The sequence below is a fragment of the Vipera ursinii genome (assembly GCF_947247035.1).
Source record: "Vipera ursinii genome assembly, chromosome: 7".
NCBI classification, from domain to species: domain Eukaryota; kingdom Metazoa; phylum Chordata; class Lepidosauria; order Squamata; family Viperidae; genus Vipera; species Vipera ursinii.
The window spans coordinates 66,418,634-66,445,440 of NC_139521.1; the positions used below are offsets into that span (position 1 = coordinate 66,418,634).

Consider the following 26,807-nt stretch of genomic DNA (forward strand, 5'->3'; position numbering starts at 1 on the left):
ATGATACAATTCCTTTGCTACGTGGTCATTGCACATAGAGTGAAACTCTGACAGTGTCTTACTGTCCCTTATTTATTTCATTTCTTTCCAAGTTTCCCACTGGAAATAAATCGAATGATACCAACAGAAGACTGACGATAAAGGGATCACTGAGTTTCTCTTGATCCAAGGCAAGATCCTATTTCTTAAGTCTTATCTCAGATCTGTACAATAAAGATATTTAGTTCCTTGGGTCCCCTCCCATCACAAAAAGCACACTGTCCCTTTTTATATTAATACATGAGTTTCAAGGCTTCGTGCCAAAGAACATATTGCCTCCAGAGATGAGGAGTCATTAACTGTCACAGGTAAGGGGAATGTAATTAAAACTAAACAGTCTAGTAGAGACTGTGCTTACTCTTATGCCCTATATCTGTGTGCCATAGGGTTTGCCAACTGGGTCAGTTCTGGGGAATTCTTTTTTATGTTTTTAAAACTAATGCTACGCCTGCTCTTCCCCTCAATAACACATTTTGTACTACCGCCACCAGCAGCTGTGTTAGACACACATGCATGCACACACATGCCCAGGGAAAATCCTATGCATTGATTAGAAGTATAATAATTAAGCAAAAGGGGGTGGGACAACCAGCATGAAAAGGTTGTGGGGTTTGTTGGTTTTTTTTGCAGCAGGGAAATGAAAAAAGAAGTGAGCTGCAGAAGGCATGCAAGCAAACTCACACAGCAAAATGTTAACAGAAGAAAAAGACTGGACTCTACTGCAAACCTTTACAGCTCACCAACCCTTTTCAAACATGAACGGCTCTCTTGCTCCTTGCTTTGGAGCTCTATCGCTGACCATTTCCTCCGTGCTTAAACGGGAGCAGGTGTCCTTGATGCCTGACTGATTTTTATAGCACCCCATGCACGGTGATTTTTAAACCCTGCTAAACCTTTGGCGCCCTTGTTGGTTTCCACTCCTGGGTCTGCAAACCTGCAAGGAGAAAAATAAGGGCGATCCTGCAGCAGAAACCTCGACCCAGGTGAAATAAACTTAAAAACTGGCAAAGCGTTTATCGCTTCGCCTCCTTTGTTTTCCTGAATTTCTGTTCAAAAGGCATTTTCGGCTTTCTCACATTCCCAAGCCCCGGTGGAAAGGAAAAGAAGACGTGTGCCTACCTTTTCGGAAGCTAAAACATCGTTTGATCCTCCTGTAAGTAGTTTTGGGAACAAAAGGAGACGACGCCAGGGCACCTGAGGCACGGACCCCCGTATTCCTGTCTTCGGGCATCATGCGGGCCTGAGAAAGAGTTGCTAGCCCAAAGCAGACGTTAAAGACTATTTTGTGATGTCATGGTGCAATCAATCATTCTCATTTGCTCCTGCCTGTCTTCTCATCTCCACTCCTGAGTATCTCAGACTTTTGAGGTTCTCCGTCTCGGCTGAACGTGGCGAGGGCAGGCTTTCGAGGAAAAAAAGGGGCTTGTCCCTTCCTTCTTTTGCCAGTGCTTTTCAGGTGCTTTGGCTTCACTCTTCCTTGGCTCCTTTGCTCTTTCGCTTCTGGTCTGATTGCCCATTGAATGGTCACAATGTCCTACCACCTTGACGAAAGAATCTCAACCCCGAGGTTCATTGTTCGGGGAAGGTAGCACCTGGGTGCTTCGTGGCACGTTTTGGGGGAAACCGTGCCTCTTCTCAGCTGGAAACGTACAGGGTGGAGCAACTGAGAAGCGGGGAAGCAGAGACTCCAGTGCGAAAGGTCAGCAAATAGCAGTGCATAAAGGGAAGATGAGAACAATGGCCAAAAAGGACCCCAAAAGAACTGAGTTGCAGGCTCCTGGATGGCTCCTTTCTTTTCTTTTCTTTTTCTTTTTTTAAAATCTCGGTAAAGAGGGGACAAAAAATAAATCACGACAGCATCTCCCTCAAGGCTCCCCTTGTCCGTCACAGATGCTCTTCAAAGAGCTGCTTCTTCCCCCCTCCCCTCCCCAATTATCATGCACGAAAATGCTCTCCCTTCCGATAGTCTGGATGATTTCTTGCCTTCCTCTCTCCCAGCTCTTGAGGCAAAGGCATGGGGCTCCGGCAGGATCAGCCGTTCATCAGCACCACCTTTAAGTTCCTCCTCGGCAGATTGGCTGTAGCACGCACGCCTCTTCCAAGGGGATGCCCGTGCCAAGCTTTTCCCCGTCCAACTATTCTCCATGGAAGGGTCTCAAAGGCTGCGGCTGAGACTGCTGCCACCGCTGCTGCTGCTGCTGCTCGCCCAGCTGCTTCCGACCACTGTTGTTGCTTTCTGCTCCAGCCTGCTGCAAGCGTGTGGCAGGTGCGGGCAAAACAATATAGAGGAGGCAGCGTCTGCAATGTTGATTTTCTAAAATGTTGACTTTTGACTTGACTTCAAAGAAATGTCACGTGCGCCTGGCGGTTCTAAGAGCCCCTTTGCTTCTCGCAGAAGCGTCCCACTCCCCCTCGCCTGTCCCATTAATCTTTCCTGCTCCTGGGTGCCCTTCGGTTTCCACTGCTATTCCGACTTTCATGCTGTGTAATCAAAGCTTGTCTTCACTCCTATCAAGAGCAGCCACAAAAAAATGTCATCTTCTAAATCTAATTAGGAAAGAATTTAATGCACACAGAAACATTCAGGGAGCTAACTTGGCATTCTGGCCAATGCTGTTAAGGCTGTTTGGTTTTTTTTTTGTATCTTCTTTATCCTCACCGTCCATAAACAATTATTTTCCAGAGGGTTTCTTCCCCTCCTAACCCCCTTGCTGGCACAAAACATCCCAGTTTAATAAACCGGTTAATAATTTGCAGAGCTCCTGCTCTGCGAGTTTCTGCCTTTGCACTAGGCTGCTAGAAGGTCAACCCCCAAATATTAGGGTTTTACCAAAGGGCACTGATGCATTTTTTTTAACAGTTCAGAAAACATGCCTTTCATTCCAACGAGATGGGGGTGTGTGTGATGGATGCAAGTCTTGAAATGCACATGCAAAGCAGAATTTCTGTTCCAGGTTTTTTTTTTTCTTCCCTTGCTCCTTTCATTGCAAGCCAGATTTTTATCACAGACCAGCACAATTTGAAACCCATCACTTCTCTCCAGCTAGTCATATCTAGTGATCCAGGACAAGGTTGATAAATTTCTTCTTTTTTTTTGATTCCTACGTAGAATTTCAAAAACGATAAAAAAGGTGGAGCTGGTGAGCAACCGAAAGGCTACCGCACGTGACTTAGTTCTGCTTAGTAGGTGAAATGTTACAGGCTAGGCTTGAATATATGGAAATTTAAAAAGCGGAACAATGAGGAAAACAAAAGAGCATTTAAAATAATATCGGAAACTGCCTTTTGTCTAGGCAGATTATTTTTCCATCTAGCCCAGCCTTGCCTACTCTGACTGATGGCAGCCTTCCAGGACCTGTGGCTAAGAACCATCTTTGCCTCCACCTTCTATTTAGAATATCTTTCCTAGGAATAACAGACACTGAATCTGCAACTTTACACATGCAAAGAAGTGTACAATCACAGTCTCCACAAAGTATGATGCATTAATACAGCAAAAGAGAAGACTGGATTATCTGCAGCTACATGATCTTGGATATAGTGTAACATACTGGTCTTTCCCTTTGATTTTCTTTAATACAGAATATTCAGGAACACGGGTCTTCCACAAACTCACATTTTATGTTGCTAACAAAAATACTCCGCTTATTTATTCAACCAATATATTAAGGAAAAGAGGAATGGAAGAGAATGACCATGGTTTTAAAAGTGGAGGAAGAAACATCAATAACCTCAATAATGCTGATGACACTACATTACACTGGCAAGCAAAAATGCAGAGGATCTGCAAAATCAGATTGATTTAAAAATCAAGGAACACAATGAAAAAAGGGGACCAAGAGTAAATATAAATAAGACCAAACTAATTTCAATGTGTAGAAAAACTAAATCGCGTGAAGTGTTAATACCACTTTACAACGCTTTGGTAAGGCCACACTTGGAATGCTCCATCCAGTTTTGGTACAAAAGATGTTGAGACTCTAGAAAGAGTACAGAGAAGAGCAACAAAGATGATTAGGGGACTGGAGGCTAAAAGATATAAGGAATGGTTGCTGGAATTGGGTATGGCTAGTTTAATGAAGAGAAGGACGAGGGGGGACATGATAGCAGTGTTCCAATATCTCAGGGGTTGCCATAAAGAAGAGGGAGCCAAGCTATTCTCCAAATCACCTGAAGGCAGGACAAGAACCAATGGATGGAAACTAATCAAAGAGAGAAGCAAGCTAGAACTAAGGAGAAATTTCCTGACAGTTAGAACAATTAACCAGTGGAACAACCTGCCTCCAGAAGTTATGAATTCTCCAACACTGGAACTTTTTAAGAAGAGACTGGACAGCCATTTGACTGAAATGCTATAGGGTTTCCTGCCTGAGCAGGGGGATGGACTAATTTAATTTTAATTTAATTTATTGAGATTTCTATACCGCCCTTCTCCCTAAGGGACTCAGGGCGGTTCACAGGGCATACATAAATAACAATACAAAAATTAAAAAAACAATTAAATCAATGCCCAAGTTAAAACAAGAATGATAAAACAAGCCTATAAAAACCCATATACCCCCATCAGGCCAGACCCGCTAGTTCAAATAAATGGGTCTTCAACCCGCGACGGAAGGATCGGAGGTCTGATGCCATCCGGAGCTCAACCGGCAGTTGGTTCCATAATGCCGGAGCACCCACAGAGAAGGCCCTCCCCCTGGGGGCCACCAGTCGACATTCCTTGACCGGAGGCACCCTGAGGAGGCCCTCTCTGTGGGCACGCACAGGGCAGAGGGGAGTCGACGCCGGCAGCAGGTGGTCCTCGAGGTATCGCGGACCCATGCCATGTAGGGACTTAAAGATCATAACCAAAACCTTGAACCTTACCCGGAAGACAACTGGTAACCAATGCAGCTCACGGAGCAAAGGTGTAACATGGGAGTACCGGGAAACTCCCAAGACAACTCTCGCGGCCGCATTCTGTACCAGTTGGAGCCTCCGAGTAGTCTTCAAGGGAAGCCCCATGTAGAGAAGACTAGAAGATCTCCAAGATCCCTTCCAACTCTATTATTATAATATTATTATTGTTATTATTATTATTATTATTATTATTATTATTATTATTATTATTATTATTATTATATTGTTATTGTTGTTGTTGTTACTGAAAATATCAATGTGGGGATAGTGTCTGTCTTTTAGGATCAACCATCAACAGTAAGGGAATAAGCCGTCAAGAAATATGTGGCAGATTGATACTTGGTAGGGTAGTCACTGGGAAAGATATTGAAATGCTGTGATGTGTCTACACCCAGAAAGGCCAGAATTATGGACTCCATAGTATTCCCTCTGACGCTCTTTGGAAGCAAAAAATGGAGTCTGAAGAAGCAAGATAGGGTGAGTATTGGCACCTTTGAACTCGGAGAAGACTCCTGAGGATTATTTTTTAAAGTTAAATTATTTAACAAAAGACAACTTACACTTAAAGACAGTACAATCATGGAACATTTCTTGGTTTCTCAAGACTAATGGTACATCCACATTTTGAGGACCTTCTGGAAGGCCAGCAGGATTGAGGCCAAGCTCAACTTGGGAGACAATTATGTTCCAGAGGACGTGTGCCACAGCACAAAAGGCTCTTTCTAGATCCCACAACATGCCGTTTCTGCCAAACATGACGGGAACAGTTAATGTCGTTGGGGAGAGGTGGTCCCTCAAATAATCTAGCCCCATCCCATGTCAGGCTTTAAAGGTCATAACTAGCACCTTCAATCGGACCCAGGAGATACTAGCAAGCAAAGCAGCTTGCAGAGTGTTTCTTAGAGCACATATAACTGCAATGCTGCTGCATTTTGTACCAGCTGGAACATCTGGGTCCTCTCCAATGTTGCATTCATTCAGGAAGTGACTGGAGAATGAGTGAGTAAGATTGGAGCCTCATGATCCAGGAAACAGTTCAACTGGTGCATAACACAAAGGCCCTCCTGGCCATGATTGTCACCTGCTCTTTGACTAGGAGTTGTTCACCAACCTTAAAACCTTAACCCTAACTCCATCCTCAATCCTAACCCTAGCCCAGATTTCATACTAGGTCTGTTTGGGGCAACTCCATCCAGCATCAAAGATGGTAAACCCCAGATATATAAAATTCCAGAAGCCAAAGTTATTCAGTCTTTCCGGGGTTCAGTCAAAGCTTGTTGTTCCCCATCTGGATCCCCACAGCTTCCAGGCACTGAGAGAGGACATCACATCACTTAACTGACCTGGTGTGACGATCCGTAACTTCTCTCCACAATGATGGATGATTTCACTCCGCAGCTTCGTGTAGATATTTAATAGAAGAAAAAGTACTGAGCCCCTGGCTCCCCACATGATAGGGGCCAAGAGCTGCACTTCTTGCCCCCAATTACACCAGCTGGAACTGGCCTTGGAGAAAGTGAACTGGTGCAATACAGCATTGCTCAGTCTCAATGCCCAAAGTCAGTCCAGAAGAATACTATGGTTGATGGTTTCGAAAACCACTGAGAGGTCAAGTAGAGTCAAGATGGATGTCCAGTCAAGTTAATCTTTCATTGATGTCTAGGAGCACTCTACCTTTTCCTGTTTTATCCCCCTCAGCTCTTCTGTAAATTATGATGAAAGATGGGATCCATGGGAAAGAAGAGATTGCATGGCTGTGATTTGATCCAAGGCCACAGCCACCATCTCCTTCTAAGTGGCAACTAAGGCCTCGGTCTGACCATGCAGCACAACACCAGGAATATTTTTTAGCTCTGGAACCCCTTCTGGGTCCATCAGTTGCCACAGTTGGACCAGTATAATAGCTTGCACCTTCCTGGATGGGAGGGAAGCATCAGAGAATCTTATAGTCACCTGGGAGTGATCTGACAATGGCAGGGGTCACAAAGAACTTCCCCAATTCCAGATCATGGTGCAACTGCCCTAAGGAGAAAGCCAGACCAGATGTGAAACCATCATCCTATGCCAGGTTCTGGATGACTTGAGATAGTCCCATGACTGTCTTGGTGGTCATAAACACCTAAGCCACTTCAATATACCTCCAAGAGAAGGCAGATTGAAACTCCACTGCCAGCCTAGAGATGAGTTAAGGGATCTTAATTCGATAGCAACAATCCCCATTGATCCCTAGAACTAAACTTAAGGAACAATGCCTTACACTGGGTAATCTTTGGACTAGTGCCCTTCAAGTTGTAAGAGACTCCTGGATGACACCCCTGCCCTAGAATCTCGTGGATGCCATGCCTGAAACCTATTGGCCACATTACCTTTCTGGATCCAGCCAGGATTCGGTATTACAAGCAAGTCATCATATGATATGTAAGTCAAGCTATTCTCCAAAGCAATGGATGGAAACTAATCAAAGAGAGAAGCAACCTAGAACTAAGGAGAAACTTCCTGACAGTTAGAGCAATTAACCAGTGGAACAATCTGCCTCCAGAAGCTGTGAATGCTCCAACACTGGAAGTTTTTAAGAAGAGACTGGACAGCCATTTGCCTGAGAGGGTAGAGTTTCCTGCCTGGGCAGGGGGTTGGACTAGATGACCTCCAAGGTCCCTTCCAACTTCATTATTATTATTATTATTATTATTATTATTATTATTATTATTATTATTATTATTATTATTATTATTATTATTATTATTTATCATCATCATCATCATCATCATCATCATCATTATTATTATCATTATTGTTTTATTATAGACTGACTTAGCATTAAGCCTAGGCACCACAGGTCTGCTGACCAAATAGAAGGAATGAGCATAAAGAGATGGGACATGAAAACAGAAATAGCAATCAGTCAGCAAAAATAGCAGTTCATCTTTCATTATTTCTTTAAAAAAAATCCCCCAAGTGTCTTATATCTGAAACTGAGTATGAGAAATGGGTGGCCAATAAATGAAATAAAATAAATTGTATTGAACCCTCTACCAACAAACTTGAGTTAGTTAGGGGTACGTTAATTAAGCTAACTTATTTATTACTTATTTATTTATTTTATTTTATTGCATTTATATACCGCCCTTTCCCTGAGGACTCAGGGCGGTTTACAGGGAGTTAAAAATCGACCATACAAAAGTTAAAACTCAATTTAAAAAATATTAAATCAACCCTGTACTATTAAAAACCCCAATTAAAATGAATGTCTCCTCAGCCTGGGCCCGAGAGCTCGAAGAGCCAGGTCTTCAGGCCCCGGCGGAATGATCGGAGGTCGGGGGCAGTCCTCAGCTCCACCGGCAGCTGGTTCCAGAGGGCAGGCGCCCCCACTGAGAAGGCCCTATCCCTGGGTGTCACCCGCCGGCAATCTCTTACCGGCGGGACCCTAGTTAAATGGCTGTGTAGATTCTCCGTCATCCAGGTATGGTTGTCCCAAAGGTGCTCACTCCCCACCAGAGTTGAAAAAATTTCTTAGATGAGAAGCATCTTCAGAGAAAAACAAGGAAGTCCAGTTGCCTCCTGAGAAAGCACCAGTTGGGTTAACTGAAGTTGTAAAAACATACCGTTTCAGTTCCTTATTCCCGGTCCCACCTAAACTACTTTTGAGATCCATCTCTGACATGTGTAACTAGCCTTGTGCATCCTATAGAAATGAATTCCATGTACATAACAATAGACCTCTGTGAACCGGCTGGTGGAAGCCCATCTCTTCACAAAAGTAAAAGCTCCACCCTTCACATAGCACCGGGGTGCAGCTGATTTGCTTCATTTATCACTTCAGTTCAAAATAATGGCTTCCCTGCAGGCATAAAAGCTCTTCTCATTGGCACGAAGTGATGTAAAGCAGTTATTTGCTCCAACCGTTACAAGACAAGCTATATCCTTTCACTTAGATCAAAGCAAAGCACCCACTTGAAAATTTGCAAATCCCCACTAATATCAGTGCGAAACCCAGCTAGGGGGCAGCATCTAGCTGACCGTAGCTGATCTTGAAAAATCTAAGCAGAATCAGATCTAGTTAATTGTTCTGATCTGGCACTTCCAGGAAATTATGGATTATGTACTGTAGACTAGGATATCGAATGCAGGCATCCTGATATAAGTTAATGGCAAATCATTTCTATCACACTACAACAAGCCTATATGGAAATGTTCATGCTGTTCCCCTAGAATTGAGTGCAACTCAAAGAAGCCTTTAACCTTTTAATTTGCATGTTGCATGAATTTCTGAATCTAATACCAAGCATCTTAACTGGGAAATCTTGGATGCAAGCATTTTGAAAGTAAAAATAACATTTCTATTTATTTTCTATTTCTATTCCCATGTACAGCTAGTACATAAAGAGCATACGAGAATAAAAAAAAAGACCTTTAATACTTCACAGGGATAATTATTAGAAGCAAAAAACCCCCCACAAACTACAACCAAAAAAACCCCCCAAACTACAACCAACATTTAAAATAGTTAAGCGACAGCAATCAAGCAAAACTACTTTTACAGTGAATTAGCTTGTTTACAAACATTTAAAAATAAAACTCCTTGGACGTTTGCAGCTGCAAAAGAAAAGGCCAATATTTCTAACAGTCCCCAAACTTTGCGGGCTTCGTGGTCCAGTTGCGGGGTGGGTGAGTAGAAAGGAACCGGGCTATGTGTGAACAGTGGGCTGGCACACATGAGCGCATGTGACTCAACTGATGTGAGCAGCAGGCTGGCGCGCACGCAGCTCAACTTGTGCAAGTTGGGCTCGCATGTGTGCGCATGCATGTCGGCCCGCCACTCACGCAGCCCAGTTGCAAATCAGTTGTAGCTTGGTAGTGGGCCACAGCCCAGGGGTTGAGGACCCGTATATTACACTACAGAGGAATTGGGTTTACATGAGTACAAGAGTAACTTGGGAACAACAACAACTACAGCAACAGCAACAAAAACAACAAAGTTGTAGCGTGTTCAGTGAGCACAGAAAAAAAAATAACTGTAAGATTAAAACACAGATAAAGTGAAATTTGAACAATGATATCTGGTTCATCATCACATTATCTCACTAATGCCTAATAATGAGCTTCTATGACAACTGTTCTTCTTTGACCACCCTCATTTATGAAAATACAACTTTGCTAGTTGATAGTTTTCTGAAGATAAACGCTATTTTAGCAACAATATACTGAAAGCTTAAGGCCAGCCAAATGATCCATGTACTATATCAAGTGTACATGTATGTTTATGCAGACTCACATGCACACATGATATACACACGTACAGTAATATACTGAAGGTTATTAAAGTCAAGGAAAGAATAAGATGACCAGTGAAACAGCTTATTGACTATATTATTCTTAATTACTGATACACATGAAATCAAACCAATATACGGTATGTATTTATTGATCCATACTAGAATTCTCATTTCATTTCACTGGGTCCTTAGCGCTCTCTGAGTTTGGTGTTTTTTGCAGATGTTTCATTACTAAACTAGGTAACATCATCAGAGCGTCTAGCACTGATGATTTTGCCCAGTTTGCTAATGAAACATCTGCAAAAAACAGATACGGTAAACGAACAGCCAAGCTCAGAGAACACCAAGAGCCCCACACCCAATTCAACCTTGAGCTACATATATTTTCTTTTATGTTTTATTTTTTTATTACCAGCATTTTCTAAGAAGCAGTTTAAAAAGAATTAACCATAGGCAGAATTAATTTTATTTCTCACCTCCTCCAAAGGGTGCCCATATAACCCTGCGGATGGACCTCACCCAATCCTCCATGTCATTCTGAGTGCTGGCCATAAGGAGGTAAGTCTCATGATTTGATGTCATTCGTTCTCTGTCTCCTCCTACGAAAGAAAAAAAACAACACTGTAAAGAAAATTGTTGTCTTTTGACACAAATATTCACACTTATGTCACTGCTGGAAAACCCAGCCGCAGAATCACGGTCAAGCAGTAACCGAAACATCGTGGATAGTTCATTACCCAAAAGGAGGGGAGGGAAACCCCTCTTATCACTGGAATTGGAATTGCTTATTTATGAGGTATGAAGGCTATTAAAGGTAACCTGCCTGCAGTTATCGATCATCTCTTGTGGTACACAATTGCAAGACAACAATTGGGGTTTAAAGCAGAAAGAATATTTTTAATTCTGCTCAGCAGATTTGAAATGCATGAGAAGATTGGTACAGGTGCACTTTAAAAACAACAACAATTGGGATGCTATGGTGGTGAAGTTTACCACTGGATGAAATTGTCCCCTTCTCCAAGCACCTCAGAAGAGCACACAACTGGTGTCCAAACACTTTAAAAATATTATTCCACTTGGAAAAGTGCTCCAGTGGCCTAAGAATTCATTCAGATCACGATAGACACAGAGGTGGTGGCCAGGCCTGGTCACTGATTCAAAACAAACAAGTAAATAACCCTAAAATGCATTGACCTCAGCTGGCAAATTGAAGGGACGCGGTGGCTCAGTGGGTTAGGATGCTGAGCTTGTCGATCAGAAGATTGGCAGTTTGGCGGGTCGAATCCCGAGTGCCGCGTAGCAGAGCGAGCGCCTGTTACTCGTCCCAGCTTCTGCCAACCTAGCAGTTCGAAAGCACGTAAAAATGCAAGTAGAAAAATAGGGACCACTACAGTGGGAAGGTAACAGCGTTCCGTGTGCCTTTGGCATCTAGTCATGCCGGCCACATGACTACGGAGACGTCCTCGGACAAGCGCTGGCTCTTCGGCTTTGAAACGGAGATGAGCACCGACCCCTAGAGTTGGAAACGACTAGCACGCATGTGCGGGGGAACCTTTACCTTTACCTTTACCTCCGCTTAGGACCACAAGTGAGTCCAAAATTTATGTTGTTAGGCAAGACAGTTGTTAAGTGAACAGTGCCCCACTTTACGACTTTTCTTGCCACAGTTGTGAAGTGAATCACTGCACTTGTAAAGTGAGTAACACGGCTGTAAAGTGAATCTGGCTTCCCCTATTGGCTTTGCTTGTCAGAAGGTCGCAAAAAGGGGATCACATGACCCTGGGACACTGCAGCCGTCCTAAGTATGAACCAGTTGCCGAGCATCTGAATGTTGATCACGTGACTTTGGGGAGGCTGCAATGGTCGTCAGCGTGAAAAACCATCCTAAGTCACTTTTTTCAGGACTGTTGTAACTTTGAACGGTGACTAAATGAACTGTTGTAAATCAAGGACTATCTGCATGGTGAAAAGGACTTTCTGAAGACAGAAAGTAGGGTTAGTGAGTTACTATTTCCTGCCAAAGACACCTTCCTTCCTCCCCCATTCAGTAATTCTCTCTCTCTCTCTCTCTCTCTCTCTCTCTCTCTCCCTGTCCCTCTCTCTCTTTCATGTTTCCCAGAAGTAACACAAGTTCTGTTTCCAACACTGAGATCATTGCCATTTGCTAACATCTGATGGGAATAGTTGGGATATTAAATAAAAGAACTATATATAGCTTTTTCTCTTAAAACTCATCTGAGAAACGATTATGATTTTAGTAGATTGTACAGCTTCAGCTCCAGAATACTGGTGAGAAAACATGTCCATATTGTGCAAGCTACAATACTAATAAAATACAGTTTACACATAGAACAGCATTCTCCTGTGGTTTTTTGGGGTTTTTTTTTGTCTTTGACATGGGCCTCAAAGCAATTTACATAAAAAGCATCAAATATTATTTCATTCCTCTGTCAAATGAAATAGTTTTAATTGAAATCTTAAAATTGGCAGGAGCAGAGGTAAAACCTTCTCTTGTATATTAAAAGCTGGTGCGTGTTTGGCAAAATGAAAACATTTTCTCTGCTCTGCTGAACAACAAGGAAGGAGCTAATTATCTCATCTCATTTGGGAAGAAAGTCATGTATAAATAAACACGTAACCTATGCCCCCATTTTATAGAATGGGTTTTCTGTTTAAAAGAGTGGAGTGGAGTGAGTGTAGGGACATAGCACGGTGGGACCAGGTTGCTCACTGATCTTTTGAAACCCTCACTAAATAAGAAATAAAAATAAAAAAATGGGAAGCTTGCCAGACTGCAGAACCTCAGTACATCTCATACGAACACATCAAAATCTCATCAAACCTTGATAATTTCACACAAGACGGTCACCACATTATAAACAAGATGCTGAGACTGAGTGCAGAGAAGAGCCACTAAGATGATTCGGGGCCCGGAGGCTAAAACCTATGAAGAACAGTTGCAGGAATTCGGCATGTCTAGTTTAATGAAGGGATGCGGTGGCTCAGTGGGTTAGGACACTGAGCTTGTTGATCAGAAGGTCGGCAGTTTGGCAGCTCGAATCCCGAGTGCTGCGTAACAGAGTGAGTGCCTGTTACTCGTCCCAGCTTCTGCCAACCTAGCAGTTCGAAAGCACGTAAAAATGCAAGTAGAAAAATAGGGACCACTAAGGTGGGAAGGTAACAGCGTTCTGTGCGCCTTTGGCATCTAGTCATGCCGGCCACATGACCACGGAGACGTCCTCGGACAAGCGCTGGCTCTTCGGCTTTGAAACGGAGATGAGCACCGGCCCCTAGAGTCAGAAACGACTAGCACACATGTGCGGGGGAACCTTTACCTTTAGTTTAATGAAAAGAAGGACTAAGGGTGACATGACAGCAGTGTTCTGATATTTGAGGGGCTGCCACAAAGAAGAGGGGGTCAACCCGATTTTCCAAAGCACCAGAAGGCAAGACAAGAAACAGTGGATGGAAACTAATCAAGGAGAGAAGCAACCTGAAACTAAGGAGAAATTTGCTAACAGTGAGAACAAGTGACAAGTGGAATGGCTTTCCTTCAGAAGTTGTGGGTGCTCCAACACTGGAGGCTTTTAAGAAGAGAAAGGACAGCCACTTGCCTGAAATGGTAGAGGATCTCCTGCCTGAGCAGGGTGTTGGAGTAGAAGACCTCCAAGGTCCCTTCCAACTGTTATTCTCTTCTGTCCTGTTAAGATCCTGCGGGTTTTCTGCTTTTATTGTCTTTAGCACAGGACATTGCATGAGAATGGACACCGAAATCTCCAGGTCCAGAAAAGATTGTCAGTCTAACTGAATATTTTAACTGCAGTTGTTTGTAGATTTGTTACAAACATCTGGAAGTTTGTACAGAAGACATTCACTAAAACAAATAATGACAGCAAGGTAAAAAGGTAAAGGTTCCCCCACACATGCGTGCTAGTCGTTTCCGACTCTAGGGGCCGGTGCTCATCTCCGTTTCAAAGCCGAAGAGCCAGCGCTTGTCCGAGGACATCTCCGTGGTCATGTGGCCGGCATGACTAGACACCAAAGGCGCACGGAACGCTGTTACCTTCCCACCGGAGCGGTCCCTATTTTTCTACTTGCATTTTTACGTGCTTTCGAACTGCTAGGTTGGCAGAAGCTGGGACGAGTAATAGGCGCTCACTCTGTTACGCGGCACTCGGGATTCGACCCGCCAAACTGCTGACCTTCTGATCGACAAGCTCAGCATCCTAACCCACTGAGCCACCGCGTCCCTTTTAATGACAGCAACATGGAGGCAAAGGGAAACAGATTTCATTTAAAGCCTCAATAAGTTATTAACGATATTAGTGACGGGGGGGGAACATTTATGGCCTGACATTATAAGCAGTGTGAGACCCAGTTTGGTGTAGTGGTTAGGGCACCAAGCTAGACACCATGAGACCGTGAGTTCTAATCCCACCTTAGACACAAAGCCAGTTTTGGGTGATCTTGAGCCAGTTATTTTTTCTCAGCCCTCGGAAGGAGGCAATGGCAAACCGTTTCTGAAAAATCTTGCAAAGAAAACTGTAGGGACTTGTCCAAGGCAATCTCAGAGAATCGAATGAAAGGAATAAAAGGAATAAAAAAAACCCCACCAGCAGCATTATTCTTTTGGATAATACCCTATAACGGGGGTCTTCAAACTTGGCCCTTTTATGACTTGTGGACGCTGAGGAAGTCCACAAGTCATAAAAGGGCCAAGTTTGAAGATCCCTGCCCTACCACCTGAAAATCAGATCCTGAGGAAACTGATTTTAAGATGCAGCTGAAGCCACCTCTGAAACGCTGCATGAGCTGAACTCTTCCCAGAAAACATTCATGGCTAAGTCCTGACTGACAGATGATTTACCAACTGTATTACTATATCCTCTGCTGTCTTTTTACGGCCCCACAGCATGAGTCCAAAAGGCAGCTGCTGTAACATATTCTCAAGCAGAAGGAAAAGTGGCAATTTTCCTAGCTGCTAAGAGCTCCAGTTTTGTCTGACCACTAAAGGCTCAGCCAGTTCACAACTGCATTGTAAAACAGTCCCAGGGTTTCTTCCTATCTGTTATCCGGGAATTTTCAGCCTTCTACTTCCTTTCAAGAGCCAACCACATTCACACGGTTATTGGAAGTTAAGAAGTGCAAATATCTTGATTGCCCTCAGTGAGCTGAATTTAAACGGGGAGCTATTAAACACCAGCCTCTAGCATTCTTCTTTTTCCCAACAATGACTCAGGGCTCTACAGGGAAAAAAAAACCACACTTTTCATTAGCTTGCTTTCTGATAAATGTTTCCCCAGATCCTTTAGATTACAAATCCCACTATGTCTTGCCATAGGCCATCCTGGGCTAATGGCTGTTAAACTCCATCTCCGAGAGATCTCAGGTTGCTTTTTCCCTTTCGTATAAAACGAAGTCTTCTGAGCATGATGATGAAGAACTCAAAACTCATTTTTCAGGACTTACCCTCAAGACAGGTTACTTCAGCTCTTCTCTTATTGCTTCAGTTGTGTAGCTTTGAACACTTCTGTTGGTGCTAGAGATGTCACTAAAACTCTATGAGTGTGCTTTTATGAACACGCTTACTTCAGCCTGGGTCTATGTGAGGTTCTCATCTGGAATTGTTCTCTTAAGATGCCCAATGCATCACAGCAAGTCTGTTATAGAAGTACATTCACCATCATTGTGTTATTTATGTGACTCTTTCCTTGAACTGGGTTTTAGATTTACTCTTGGGGCTTGAATTTAATTTAATTGTTTTAATTGATTTTAATTTTTGTATTTCATGGTTTTAACTGCCCTGTAAACCGCCCTGAGTCCTACGGGAATAGGGAGTTATACAAATTCAAATAAATAAATAAATAAATAAATAAATAAATAAATAAATAAATAAATAAATAAATAAATAAATAAATAATAGAGCTGCCCTCTCAAGAATCCTAGGACTGTTCAGCTGAATCTAGAATGAATCACAAAGCCATTCCCTCCTTCAGAACCGGTTTCCGAAATGCAAAAGCAGAGTAACAGCCTCTTGAAAAATAAATCAGTAACCCAAACATTTGATTTAATTAAACAAAGGCTTGGGGTCCTTCTGAGATTTCTTCTGTGGCTTGGAAGGAAAAGGATAGAAAATTGGAGGATATTAAGGAAAAACAAACAGGAATTGGAAATCAGTCATGCAGTTGAAGAATGCTCCTTTCCAGAAGCTGGCTCCACAAGAAGGACACTCTATGTATGATTTGCATCAGGAGGAAATCACTTAACCGTGTCACACCTCTGATCTGCACTTATGCTAGGAATTTGGCTGAGTTTCATTGCTATGTGCAATAGCAATACCGTAGCACTTAGACCAGTGATGGCGAACCTTTTAGAGACCAAGTGCCCAAACTACAACCCAAAACCCACTTATGTATCATCAGGTGCCGGGTGGGCGTGACCAATTGGGTGGGCATGGTCCATTGGGTGGGCCTGGCCCATTGGGTGGGCGTGGCTGCAGTGGTAACAGCAGACTAGGTGGGACTAAAAAGTTCAATCAATCAATTCCAATGTTGTGAGATTTTTTTTTCCTTTGAGCAGTTGAAATTGATTGATTGAACCTTTTTTTTTTGCACACAGTGACGGAGGCCTAAAGCGAAAATGTTTTTAAAAACTGAGCTGAAGGCCCAGGACTGGGGTGATGGCATGCATGCCCACAGAGAGGGCTCTGTGTGCCACCTGTGGCATGTGTGCCATAGGTTCGCCACCACGGACTTAGACTTATACATAGCTTCATAGTGCTTTACAGCCTTCTCTAAGCGATTTACAGAGTCAGCATATTGTCCCCAACAATTTGGGTCCTCATTTTACCAACCTCGAAAGGATGGAAGGCTGAGTCAACCTTGAGCTGGTGAGAATCGAACTGCCAAGTTGCAGAAATAGCCTGCAGTACTGCATTCTAACCACTGCGCCACCATGGCAATGCTTATTCTGTATTCTCAAAATGGGTTTTATTTATTTATCTGTCAATCCGTCGACCACATATATACATATGTGCACACATACACCCCACAGATTAGGGACTCGGTTCGCATAGTATTTTTTTAATTTATTCTCAGGTTCAAATCCACTCGTGGCCATTACAAGAACTCGGGTAACTTCATATTTTAAGATCCCTACACAATTTCTCATGCCAGACATGTCTGCTTAACTTTAGTGACACCAACAAATGTCCTTAGATTAGTTCTCAGAAGATGTAAAAGAGCCCAGTTCTTTTCAGCAAAGTGGGGCTCAACCAACCACCTATCCATTACAAGGGTCAATTGAGTGTTGCAAGAAAGAATAGTTAAGAAATCCTGAAGTGGTCAGTATGAAGAGGCTGAATATTTTCTTTCTCTTTCACATAAAAGTAAAAAAAGTAATTTGCTACCACTTGAAATTGGGGCTTGAGGGCTGCTGCTGCTGCCTAGCAATATTCTTAAGTAACATCCTCAATAATGTTAATGTAATGAAAGCAATAGTAAGCAACATTGGGAAAATCAAGTATTCTACACTGGCAGGGCAAGCTACTGTATATAAAAAGGGAGAACACCCCACACCAGGGGTAGGCAACCTTCCCTCTTTAGGAGGTTCGCATCCCACCAGGCTCAAGGTTGACTCAGCCTTCCATCCTTCCGAGGTAGGTAAAATGAGGACCCAGATTGACGGGGGCAATTAAGCTGACTTTGTAATAATGCCGCTTGGTGTGTGTGTGAAAGCCCTAATAAGCAGGCACATACATAGAATGAAGGCTACTGCTAAGCTTGTAAGCCGCCCTGAGTCTTCAGAGAAGGGCGGGATATAAATGGAATTAAAATAAAATAAATGAGTCATAAAAGAGCCGAGGTTGCCTACCCCTGCCCCACACAGAATCACACAGATGGTGTTAGTTAATGAGACATCGGCAGGTACACAACCAAGTTCAAAGAGCTCCAAAGACTCCACAAGGCTATTGTTCTTGTAGAGGAGGGACCCCTTATGGGGTTGGTAATGAATACAACTCACAGGTGCATGGGAGATATCTTATACTACAACAGATAGCAGCTCCCATCTTTAGAATAACAGTGTTGGAAGGGACCTTGGAGGTCTTCTAGTCCAACCCCCTGCTCAGGCAGGAAATCCTATGCTATTTCAGACAAATGGTTGTCCAATCTCTTCTTTAAAAACTCCAGTGATGGAGTACCCAAAACCTCTGGAGGCAAGCATCCCCTCTAAAAGGCTAGCATAAATGTTGATTCTAAAGGCTCCTTAAGAGAGATTGATACCTAAACCCAAACTTCAAAGTTTTTTTGCTCAAAGTTTTTGATGAGAATCCCTTCCAAACAATTTGTCACTAGAGTTTAATAGTAGAAAAACTGCTTAGGGGGAGCCTAGATAATTATGGGAACAAAGATGCTATGTATGATTACAAAGAATAATTAAAAGTTGGAAGAACAGGAAATATGATATCATTTTTCATTATTTTAATAAGTCTCAGTGTTTTGCATGACCTTTGAGGCTCATTTGTGATAGGTTTCTCTTTTGTTTTATTGCCAAATAAAAGCAATTGATTGATGATTAATTGCGTGCCATCAAGGCAATATTGACCCATAGATAGATTTTCTCTGGGAAAATAAGCTCATTATTGGTTATATCTTTGTTGGTATATTCATATTTTTTTTGCAAAACTGAATTGTTTTCGGATACTTTATCCTATTTTATTATTCTTTTGCAAACCCTTTTAGGTTTTTTCTGTTAATAGAATTTTCTAAATCACTACAGAAACCATGTTTTCTTTGAACATTTCCTCAGGAAAATCACCCTGGATTGATGCACCCTCACCTTTGCAACAGGCATAAAAACAAATTTTATTGGACCTGCTTTATTGGGTTCAAGTTCCTCGTCTAAATATCCATTTAGTCAAAACATTTTGCAATAAATACAGATGAGTTGCTAAGAAAGGAATATAGACAAGCTATTTGAACATTAATAAGAGCAATATGAAGGGAGCAGAATGGTTGAAGTCCAACATCAAGATAGTGGGTTTGATTATTGCTTTACCTGTCCTTCTATCCATTTTTAAATTAATTTGTACCCTGCCTTTATTATTTTTACAAATAACTCAAGGCAGTGAACACATCAAACACAATTTCCTCCTATTTTCCACACAACAACTTTGTCAAGTGAGTTGGACTGAAAGAGTTACTGGTCCAAGGTCATCCAGCTGGCTTTCCTGGTTAAGGCAGGACTAGAACTCATGGTCTTCTGCTTCTAACTTGGTGCCTGAACCACTAGACCAAGAGTAGGCAACCTTGGCTCTTTTATGGCTCGTGGACTTCAACTCCCAGAATTCCTGAGCCAGCACGGCTCAGCTTGGAAACTTCTCCCTTTCTCCTCAGCATGGCTGGCTCAGGAATTCTGGGAGTTGAGGTCCATGAGTCATAAAAGAGCCAAGATTGGCTACCCCTGCTAGACCATACTAGCTTCATTAAAGAAGGAATTATATATACTCTTGAACATTAGAAGTACATGAAATCATGCCTCTATACCAACCCACTTTGTCTTTTTAAAAATGTAAAAAACTGAAACGAGGACCGTACTGAATAAAAACAGGTGAGTTTTCTGCTTTGCTCCCTGCATTATTATTTCAGCTTAAAAATCACTTCCCACTGCAGCTATTTTACCTTATCCAAGAAATGTTAATTCTGGTAAACAAACTGCTTTGGAAAGGTGCCATTGGTATTAAGAAAATAGCACAGGGAAGAAAGTGTTGCATATTTCCTTTGGGCCCTTTCTAGAATACATTCTTGGTTCTAGACTGTGCTTAGCTGCTATTTTTTAAAAGAATTGAATTTTTACTTTTTAATTCATCAATTGACACAAAAAGGCTCAATCAATACATGCAGATATTTAGCTTGTATCCATCTACTGAATATTGAATATTCAATGGAGAAGCAAATCCTATGTTACCTTCCAATGGTATTGCATCCACTGGTTCTGTCCCTCTAATTCCCTTTTATTCAGAAATAATGTAAAAGGTTCTAGGGGACTAACACAAAGCAATAATCTTGAAAGCAACAGCCTGCAAGGTCAGCAATATCCAAATGCCTGGGACTGAACTATCTCTACCAATGGGGATGTATTGCTGGCCTAGATTTGTTAAAACTAGACTTGAGTTACTCAAACTGAGACCCATCTTCCATATCCTCCAGATATGTTGGAAGTGCATGGACTGCCAGCCGATGCTAGAGCAAGATTAGGCATTCTGGAGTAGGCTAGTAACCCATAGATCCCACTGAAATTAGTGTGAAAAGTCAGTTCCATTGACTTAACATAAAAATCAAATGACATTTTTCTCCACCCTTGGATTCATGTAGTCACTGGGCTGGGTCTGCACAACATGCTAGTCTAGCCATGCTAGGCTACGATGGTACGAAATGTATTTTGACAACCCAGACATTGTCTTGTTAAGCTGTATGGTGGCATATAGTGCAGCTTATTTGTTTGGACATAGCATGTTAAGGGAACATCACAATTATAACTTACTGATCAGTGTTTAGGATTTGGCATGTAAACCCAGCAAATGTAGGTACTATAGGGAAGTAACTGTATTAGTTTGTGGAAGACAAAAATAAGGAAGAATCTGGTAGATACTCAAGCTGGGAAAAGTGATACCAGACTTCTGATTTTTTTTTTGATCCCCCCCCCTTTTTTGTATCACTTTTCCTATTCAACCCATAGATTAATTATTCTTCACAGTTCCAGTCCACAGGCTATTGTTCACCAACCATTTTCTGAACAACAAAACTTGCTGCAAAGAACATACACTGACTGATTTTTGTAGCTGATTTTTGCCCTTACCTTCACTTGCTCAAATTATTCAGAGACCAAAAGTTGCCAGTTTTGGTATTTATCTACACTTTTAAGACAACTTATGATTGTTTGTATTCTTATACCCTGTATTTAGCTCTGGGAAGTCGGGGAGGGGGGAGGGGGAAGGGAGGGAGGGGGTGGGGAGGGTTGGGGAGTGGGAAGGGGTGGGGTGGGGTTGTGTTTTGTTTGTTTAAAATAAAATGTATTGTAAAACTTTTTAAATAAAAAAGACAACTTTTTCCAATCTATTGTCCTCCAAATGTTGGGTTTACAAGTCCCTCCATTGTCCCCAGGCAAGTTTCTGTACAAGGAGTCTTTGGGCAGGTAATCTCAAGATCTGTTCAGGTTGGAAAAGGCAGTCTTAAGAGTACAAGGTCTATTTATAACCACCCTGTTCCTTTCTTTGACCATTTTCAGTTCTGGTACATAAGAGAAATGTAATTAAAGCAGATGGGGGTTTAGAGTCAATAGTGCAGAACCGTCAGCTTCTCTAGCAGCGTTCTTGATTGCATTTCTGATACTGTCAATAAGGGATGCATTATTTACGAAATGGGTTTCAGAGAGGCACAGTTATTATGAGAGCCATTAAACGGAACCAATATGTTATTCTCAGTGAAAGCCATCACAATGAGATGGTACCTGGACAGTTATCACCTGATTCAATATGTTATTTGCTTAGTCATCTATTAAAATATCACAATAATGTACTGAATGCATCAACTAAACCCCATACAGACCTTCAGGATGCATGTGTCATTAATGAGTGTGAAGGAAGTGACTGATGCCAATTACACAAAGAAAGAAAAATCTGAGGTTAGCTCTCTGTAGGTTCACAGAAATTCAACACAACTGAACTTCATCCCAGTATTGCAATATCCATTTGAGCTTATTAAGACAAATGAATGGTCCAGGTTCCAAAGGTAAAAACTGCTTGATTCAACTGGTCAGTAATTGCATCATCCCATCTTCTAGCAGTAGCCAGCCAAATTATGAAGAGAAGGATGAGGGGTGACATGATAGCTGTGTTCCAATATCTCAGGGGCTGCCACAAAGAAGAGGGAGTCAAGCTATTCTCCGAAGCGCCTGGAGGCAGGACAAGAAGCAACGGATGGAAACTAGTCAAGGACAGAAACAACCTAGAACTAAGGAGAAGTTTCTTCACAGTTAGAACAATTAACCAGAGGAACAACCTACCTCCAGAAGCTGTGATTGCTCCAACACTGGAAGTTTTTAAGTTGAGACTGGACTGGACTGGCCATTTGTCTGAAATGGTGTAGGGTTTCTTGCCTGAGCAGGGGGTTGGACTAGATGACCTCCAAGGTCCCTTCCAACTTTATTATTATTATATATTATTATAATATAATAATAATAGTAATAGTAATAGTAGTAGCAGTAGTAATCATCATCATCATCATCATCATCACACAGTCAACCATCATCATCATCATCATCATCATCATCATCATCACACAGTCAGCCAGATGTTCAGACTGGATTTGGCATTTTTGTCTACCTATCAAGTCCTTACCAAGGACCTGGGATAGGCAGATGTGGATGTTTGATGGCATTACAGACATCGTCACAGGATGGAAGCAGTTCCTAGTAAGGCCACCTTTTGCAATTGACTAATGGCGAATTCGTCAATGCCAATGGTGTTCAAGTGGCACTCCAGTTGTTTTGGGATTGCACCCAAGGCGCCTATTACTATTGGTACTACCCTTGCTTGCCTTTGCCACATTCTTTCTATTTTATAGATTTTATTATTATTATTATTATTATTATTATTATTATTATTATTATTATTATTATTAATAATAATAATAATAATAATAATAATACAGGAAAGCTCGTAGACAAGGTTGTTATGACACTGAACATGAAAAATGTGCTTCTGCCTCTCATTGCTACAGGCTGGTAATAGATTCCACCCTATGCATTTTAACCCAGTATTTTTTTAAAACAATTTGCACAAGCGGGCATAAAATCTTGTAAATTGATTGCAGGTATCCTCAACCACAACTGAGCCCCAAATTTCTGATGCTCAGTGACACCTTTGTTAAGTGAGTTTTGCCCCATTTCATGATCTTTTTTTACCACAATTGTTAAGCGAATGTCTACAGGTGTTAAGTTAGTAACATGGTTGTTAAGTGAACCTGGCTGCCCCATTGATTTTGTTTGTCAGAAGGTTACAAAACCCCAGGATATGGCAACTGTCATAAATATGAATCTGTTTCCAAGCCGACTCTGAATTTTGATCATGGAGATGCTGCAACAGTCGTAAATGTGAAAAACAGTCATAAGTCACTTTTTTCAGTGCCGTTGTAACTTTGAACTCTCATTAAATCAACCTGTGTAGGTAGTCCTCGACTTACAACAGTTCATTTAGTGACCATCCAAAGTTAAAATGGCACTGAAAAATGTGATTTTCCTTCTCTGTTAATGCATTCAAGGACAGATCTACAAGGCGTAACATGGATGGGCAGTCATCAATTTCATCACTGGAAACCAACTTTCTAGAGCAGGGATCTTCGAACTTGTCCCTGTTATGACTTGTGGACTTCAACTCCCAGAATTCCTCAGCCAGCGTGCCTGGCTTAAGGAATTCTGGGAGTTGAAGTCCACAAGTCATAAAAGGGCCAAGTTTGAAGACCCCTGTTCTAGAGACTACTGGATAAATCTCCAGGGATTCCTTTTCAGATCTCCCTGATTATTATTTTTTTTAATTTTATTTTACCTTATTTTGGAGAATTGGAGAAAACACCATGGGTGGTCATGAGAAAGCAGAGGCTTTTCCCCCCCACCGTGGTAAACATTTCCTGCTTGCCTTTTCAGCCGCCAATCTATTCTTTCAACTCTATTCTGAAGTGAGCACTCTGACTTAGAGGCCATTCATCGGATGGAACAGCCAGTTTAGAAATCCTGAGCTGCAGCTTTCTTAAGTGCTTTTATGGAGGAGAGGAGGGGGGGGAGGGGAAGAAAAAAAAGTAATTTCAGTTCAATCCCTAGGTGGCATCACTTACATCACAGTTCACCGGGAATAAAGAAACGCAACAAAAGGAAGACGGGACTCATTCAGGGGCCTAAATAAAATATGAGAAACTTCGGGTTAGGCTAAAGCGCCATCAGAGAAAAAAAAAAAGGTCATTATCCCAGAATAAAATCAATACAACCCTGATACAAAAGAAGCACTCAAGACTTTACACCATCGAGGGAATCATATTTTATTTAAGACCTGGAGGAAGGACACACTATGGTCTAACACTGCCAGTCAGAGTGCTCTGTAGGGCGTTGCTATTGGTTCTCGGTAGTTCACTGGACTCTGGTTTATTTATTGATTTATTTATGAGGCTATTTCTTGCCTTTCCTCCAGGAATCCAAGGCAGTTTGAGTGCGAAACGTCCTTCCTTTGAAGCAGCAGAACTCTGGAGTAAAGGGAACTGAAATTCGGATTACCTACGGCAACACCTGCGGCCGGCGTCAACTTCCCTCCGTCCAGTGCGCTCCCACAGAGAGGGCCTCCTCAGGGTGCCGCCGATCAAAGAATGCCGATTGGTGGCCCCCAGGGGGAGGGCGTTCTCTGTGGGCGCGCCAGACCTATGGAACCACTTGCCGGTTGAGCTCCGGACGGCCCCCGACCTTCGCTCCTTCCGGCGCGATCTCAAAACCTTCTTTTTTGAACAAGCTGGCCTGGTCTGACGGGATGGGGTTGGGTTTTTTATAATTAGTTTTAATTTTTAATATGTATCAATTACTACAGGCATAGTTGTTTAATCACTTTTTAATTTTTGTATCCTGTTTTTTATTATGTATTGCCCTGTTCACCGCCCTGAGTCCTTCGGGAGAAGGGCGGTATACAAATTATATTATTAGATTAAATTAAATTAAATTAAAGAGAACGGTTCCCAATTCTCCAAGGGAATTCTCCAAGGGAGTTTCCGCAACTAAGGATGAACGTGAATTTAAGTCTCTCTGATTCAAGAGGAACACCTTAACCCAGACATGTCAAACACAAGGCCCGGGGGCCGGATGCGGCCCGCGAAGTGGTTTCATGTGGCCCGTGAAGCAATCCTGGAAAGAGTGAGGGAACGGCCCCCGCTGCCTTGGCCCTGGCCCAGAGACCCTCCTTCTGCCAGAGACCCTCAGATCTGTCCCACTCCTGCCCAGGCCCCCATAGGCACCCTTGATGCCAACGATGTAGAGCTGGCCACACCCACCCAGTAGGCCATACGCACTCTGGCCACGCCCACCCAGCAGGCCACGCCCACCCTGGCCACGCCCACCCAGCCCCCTGAGAGCAACCGCAATGCTGATGCGGCCCTCAATGAAATTGAGTTTGACACCCCTGCCTTAACCGGTAACCATGCTGGCTCTCCAGATGCTATTGATTTCAGTATCTTCCCTGAATCATATTGTTGTTGATACATTGGGGAGAACGAAATGCATAGCACACAACAGGAGAAGACAGGGGCTTTAGGTCAGTCAATTAACAAACGAAGCCATCAGTGGAAAAATGGAAAATGGGAATGTCTGGGGAGATACTCAGTCATCCAGGTCGTGTTTCTCCCAAAGGTGCTTTTTTTTTAGAGGAAACTGGAGTTTCTTTGAACGTTTTGCTTCTCAGCTAAGAAGCTTCTTCAATTCTGATAGTCAGAACTGAAGAAGCTTCTTGGACGAGAAGCGAAACATCTTCAGCACCTGAAGGCTAGACAAGGAATAACAGATGGAAACTGATCAAGAAGAGAGATTCAACCTAGAAGTAAGGAGAATTTTTCCGACAGTGAGGACAATCAACCAATGGAACAGACTGCCTTCAAAGGTTGTTGGTGCTTCAACACTGGAGGCTTTCAAGAAGAGACTGGCCTGCCATTTGTCAGAAATGCTGTAGGGACTCCTGCTGGGGCAGGGGGTTGGACTAGATGACCTACAAGGCCCCTTCCAACTTCTCTTCTCTTCTCTTCTCTTCTCTTCTCTTCTCTTCTCTTCTCTTCTCTTCTCTTCTCTTCCCTTCCCTTCCCTTCCCTTCCCTTCCCTTCTCTTCTAAACAAAGAAAGTCCAGTTGCCTCTTGAAAAAGGAACTTTGGGTAAAAAAATGGAGTTTTTAAAAATCCAAATCCTGTTTTACTGTAGTGGTCATCATATGATCACAGACTTGCCTTGAAACAATCGTTCTTTTGTGAACTACATGAAATGGCTCTAACCATTCTATTATGGCATGTTTGATTTGTTTTTAGTAGATAATGAAGTTCCATAAAATGAAAATACAGTATAGACGAGAGTTATGCAATATGGTGATCTCCAGATATTTAGATAAGACTATACAGGTAATCCTCAAGTTACGACTGCAACTGGGACAGGGATTGCTGTCACTAAGCAATGTGGTCATAAAAGCATGGTGTCAGGTGACTGCATCCCTTAGCGATGGCCATCCAGGCCATCCTGATTGTTGTTGAAACTCAAAATATGTGGGTGCTTAAGTGGGAAGCAAAGGAAGCTCCAAATATAGAGAATAGAGTTGCTCAACTGTGGTGGGGGAATGCCTGATGCATATGCATATGTACGTTTTGAGGAGCCTGAAGAGCACTGTGGGTTCAGGGAGGCTGAGGAAAGAGGATGCAGGATGGGTGCAATTGAGGGAGATCACAGACGGAGGTGTATAAGGTGAGTGTGTACATGTGTACAATCTCAAGGAGTCCATGGAAACAAGGTGCATGCATGCCCATGGATGAG

The 26,807-nt window shown here is 42.5% G+C and overlaps 1 protein-coding gene across 2 annotated transcripts in view; it reads right to left on the bottom strand.

The window, feature by feature from the left end:
* Positions 1-26,807, bottom strand: part of ARHGAP24 (Rho GTPase activating protein 24) — a 416,617-nt gene that overhangs the window by 60,599 nt on the left and 329,211 nt on the right. The window contains exon 4 of one of the 2 annotated variants that reach the window (XM_083367563.1): positions 10,688-10,810. In XM_083367563.1, the coding sequence (XP_083223689.1) occupies positions 10,688-10,810 (123 nt within the window). Of the gene's footprint in view, positions 1-1,158; positions 1,281-10,687; positions 10,811-26,807 lie in introns of those variants that run through there. The other variant, XM_083367564.1, reaches the window with a different exon arrangement.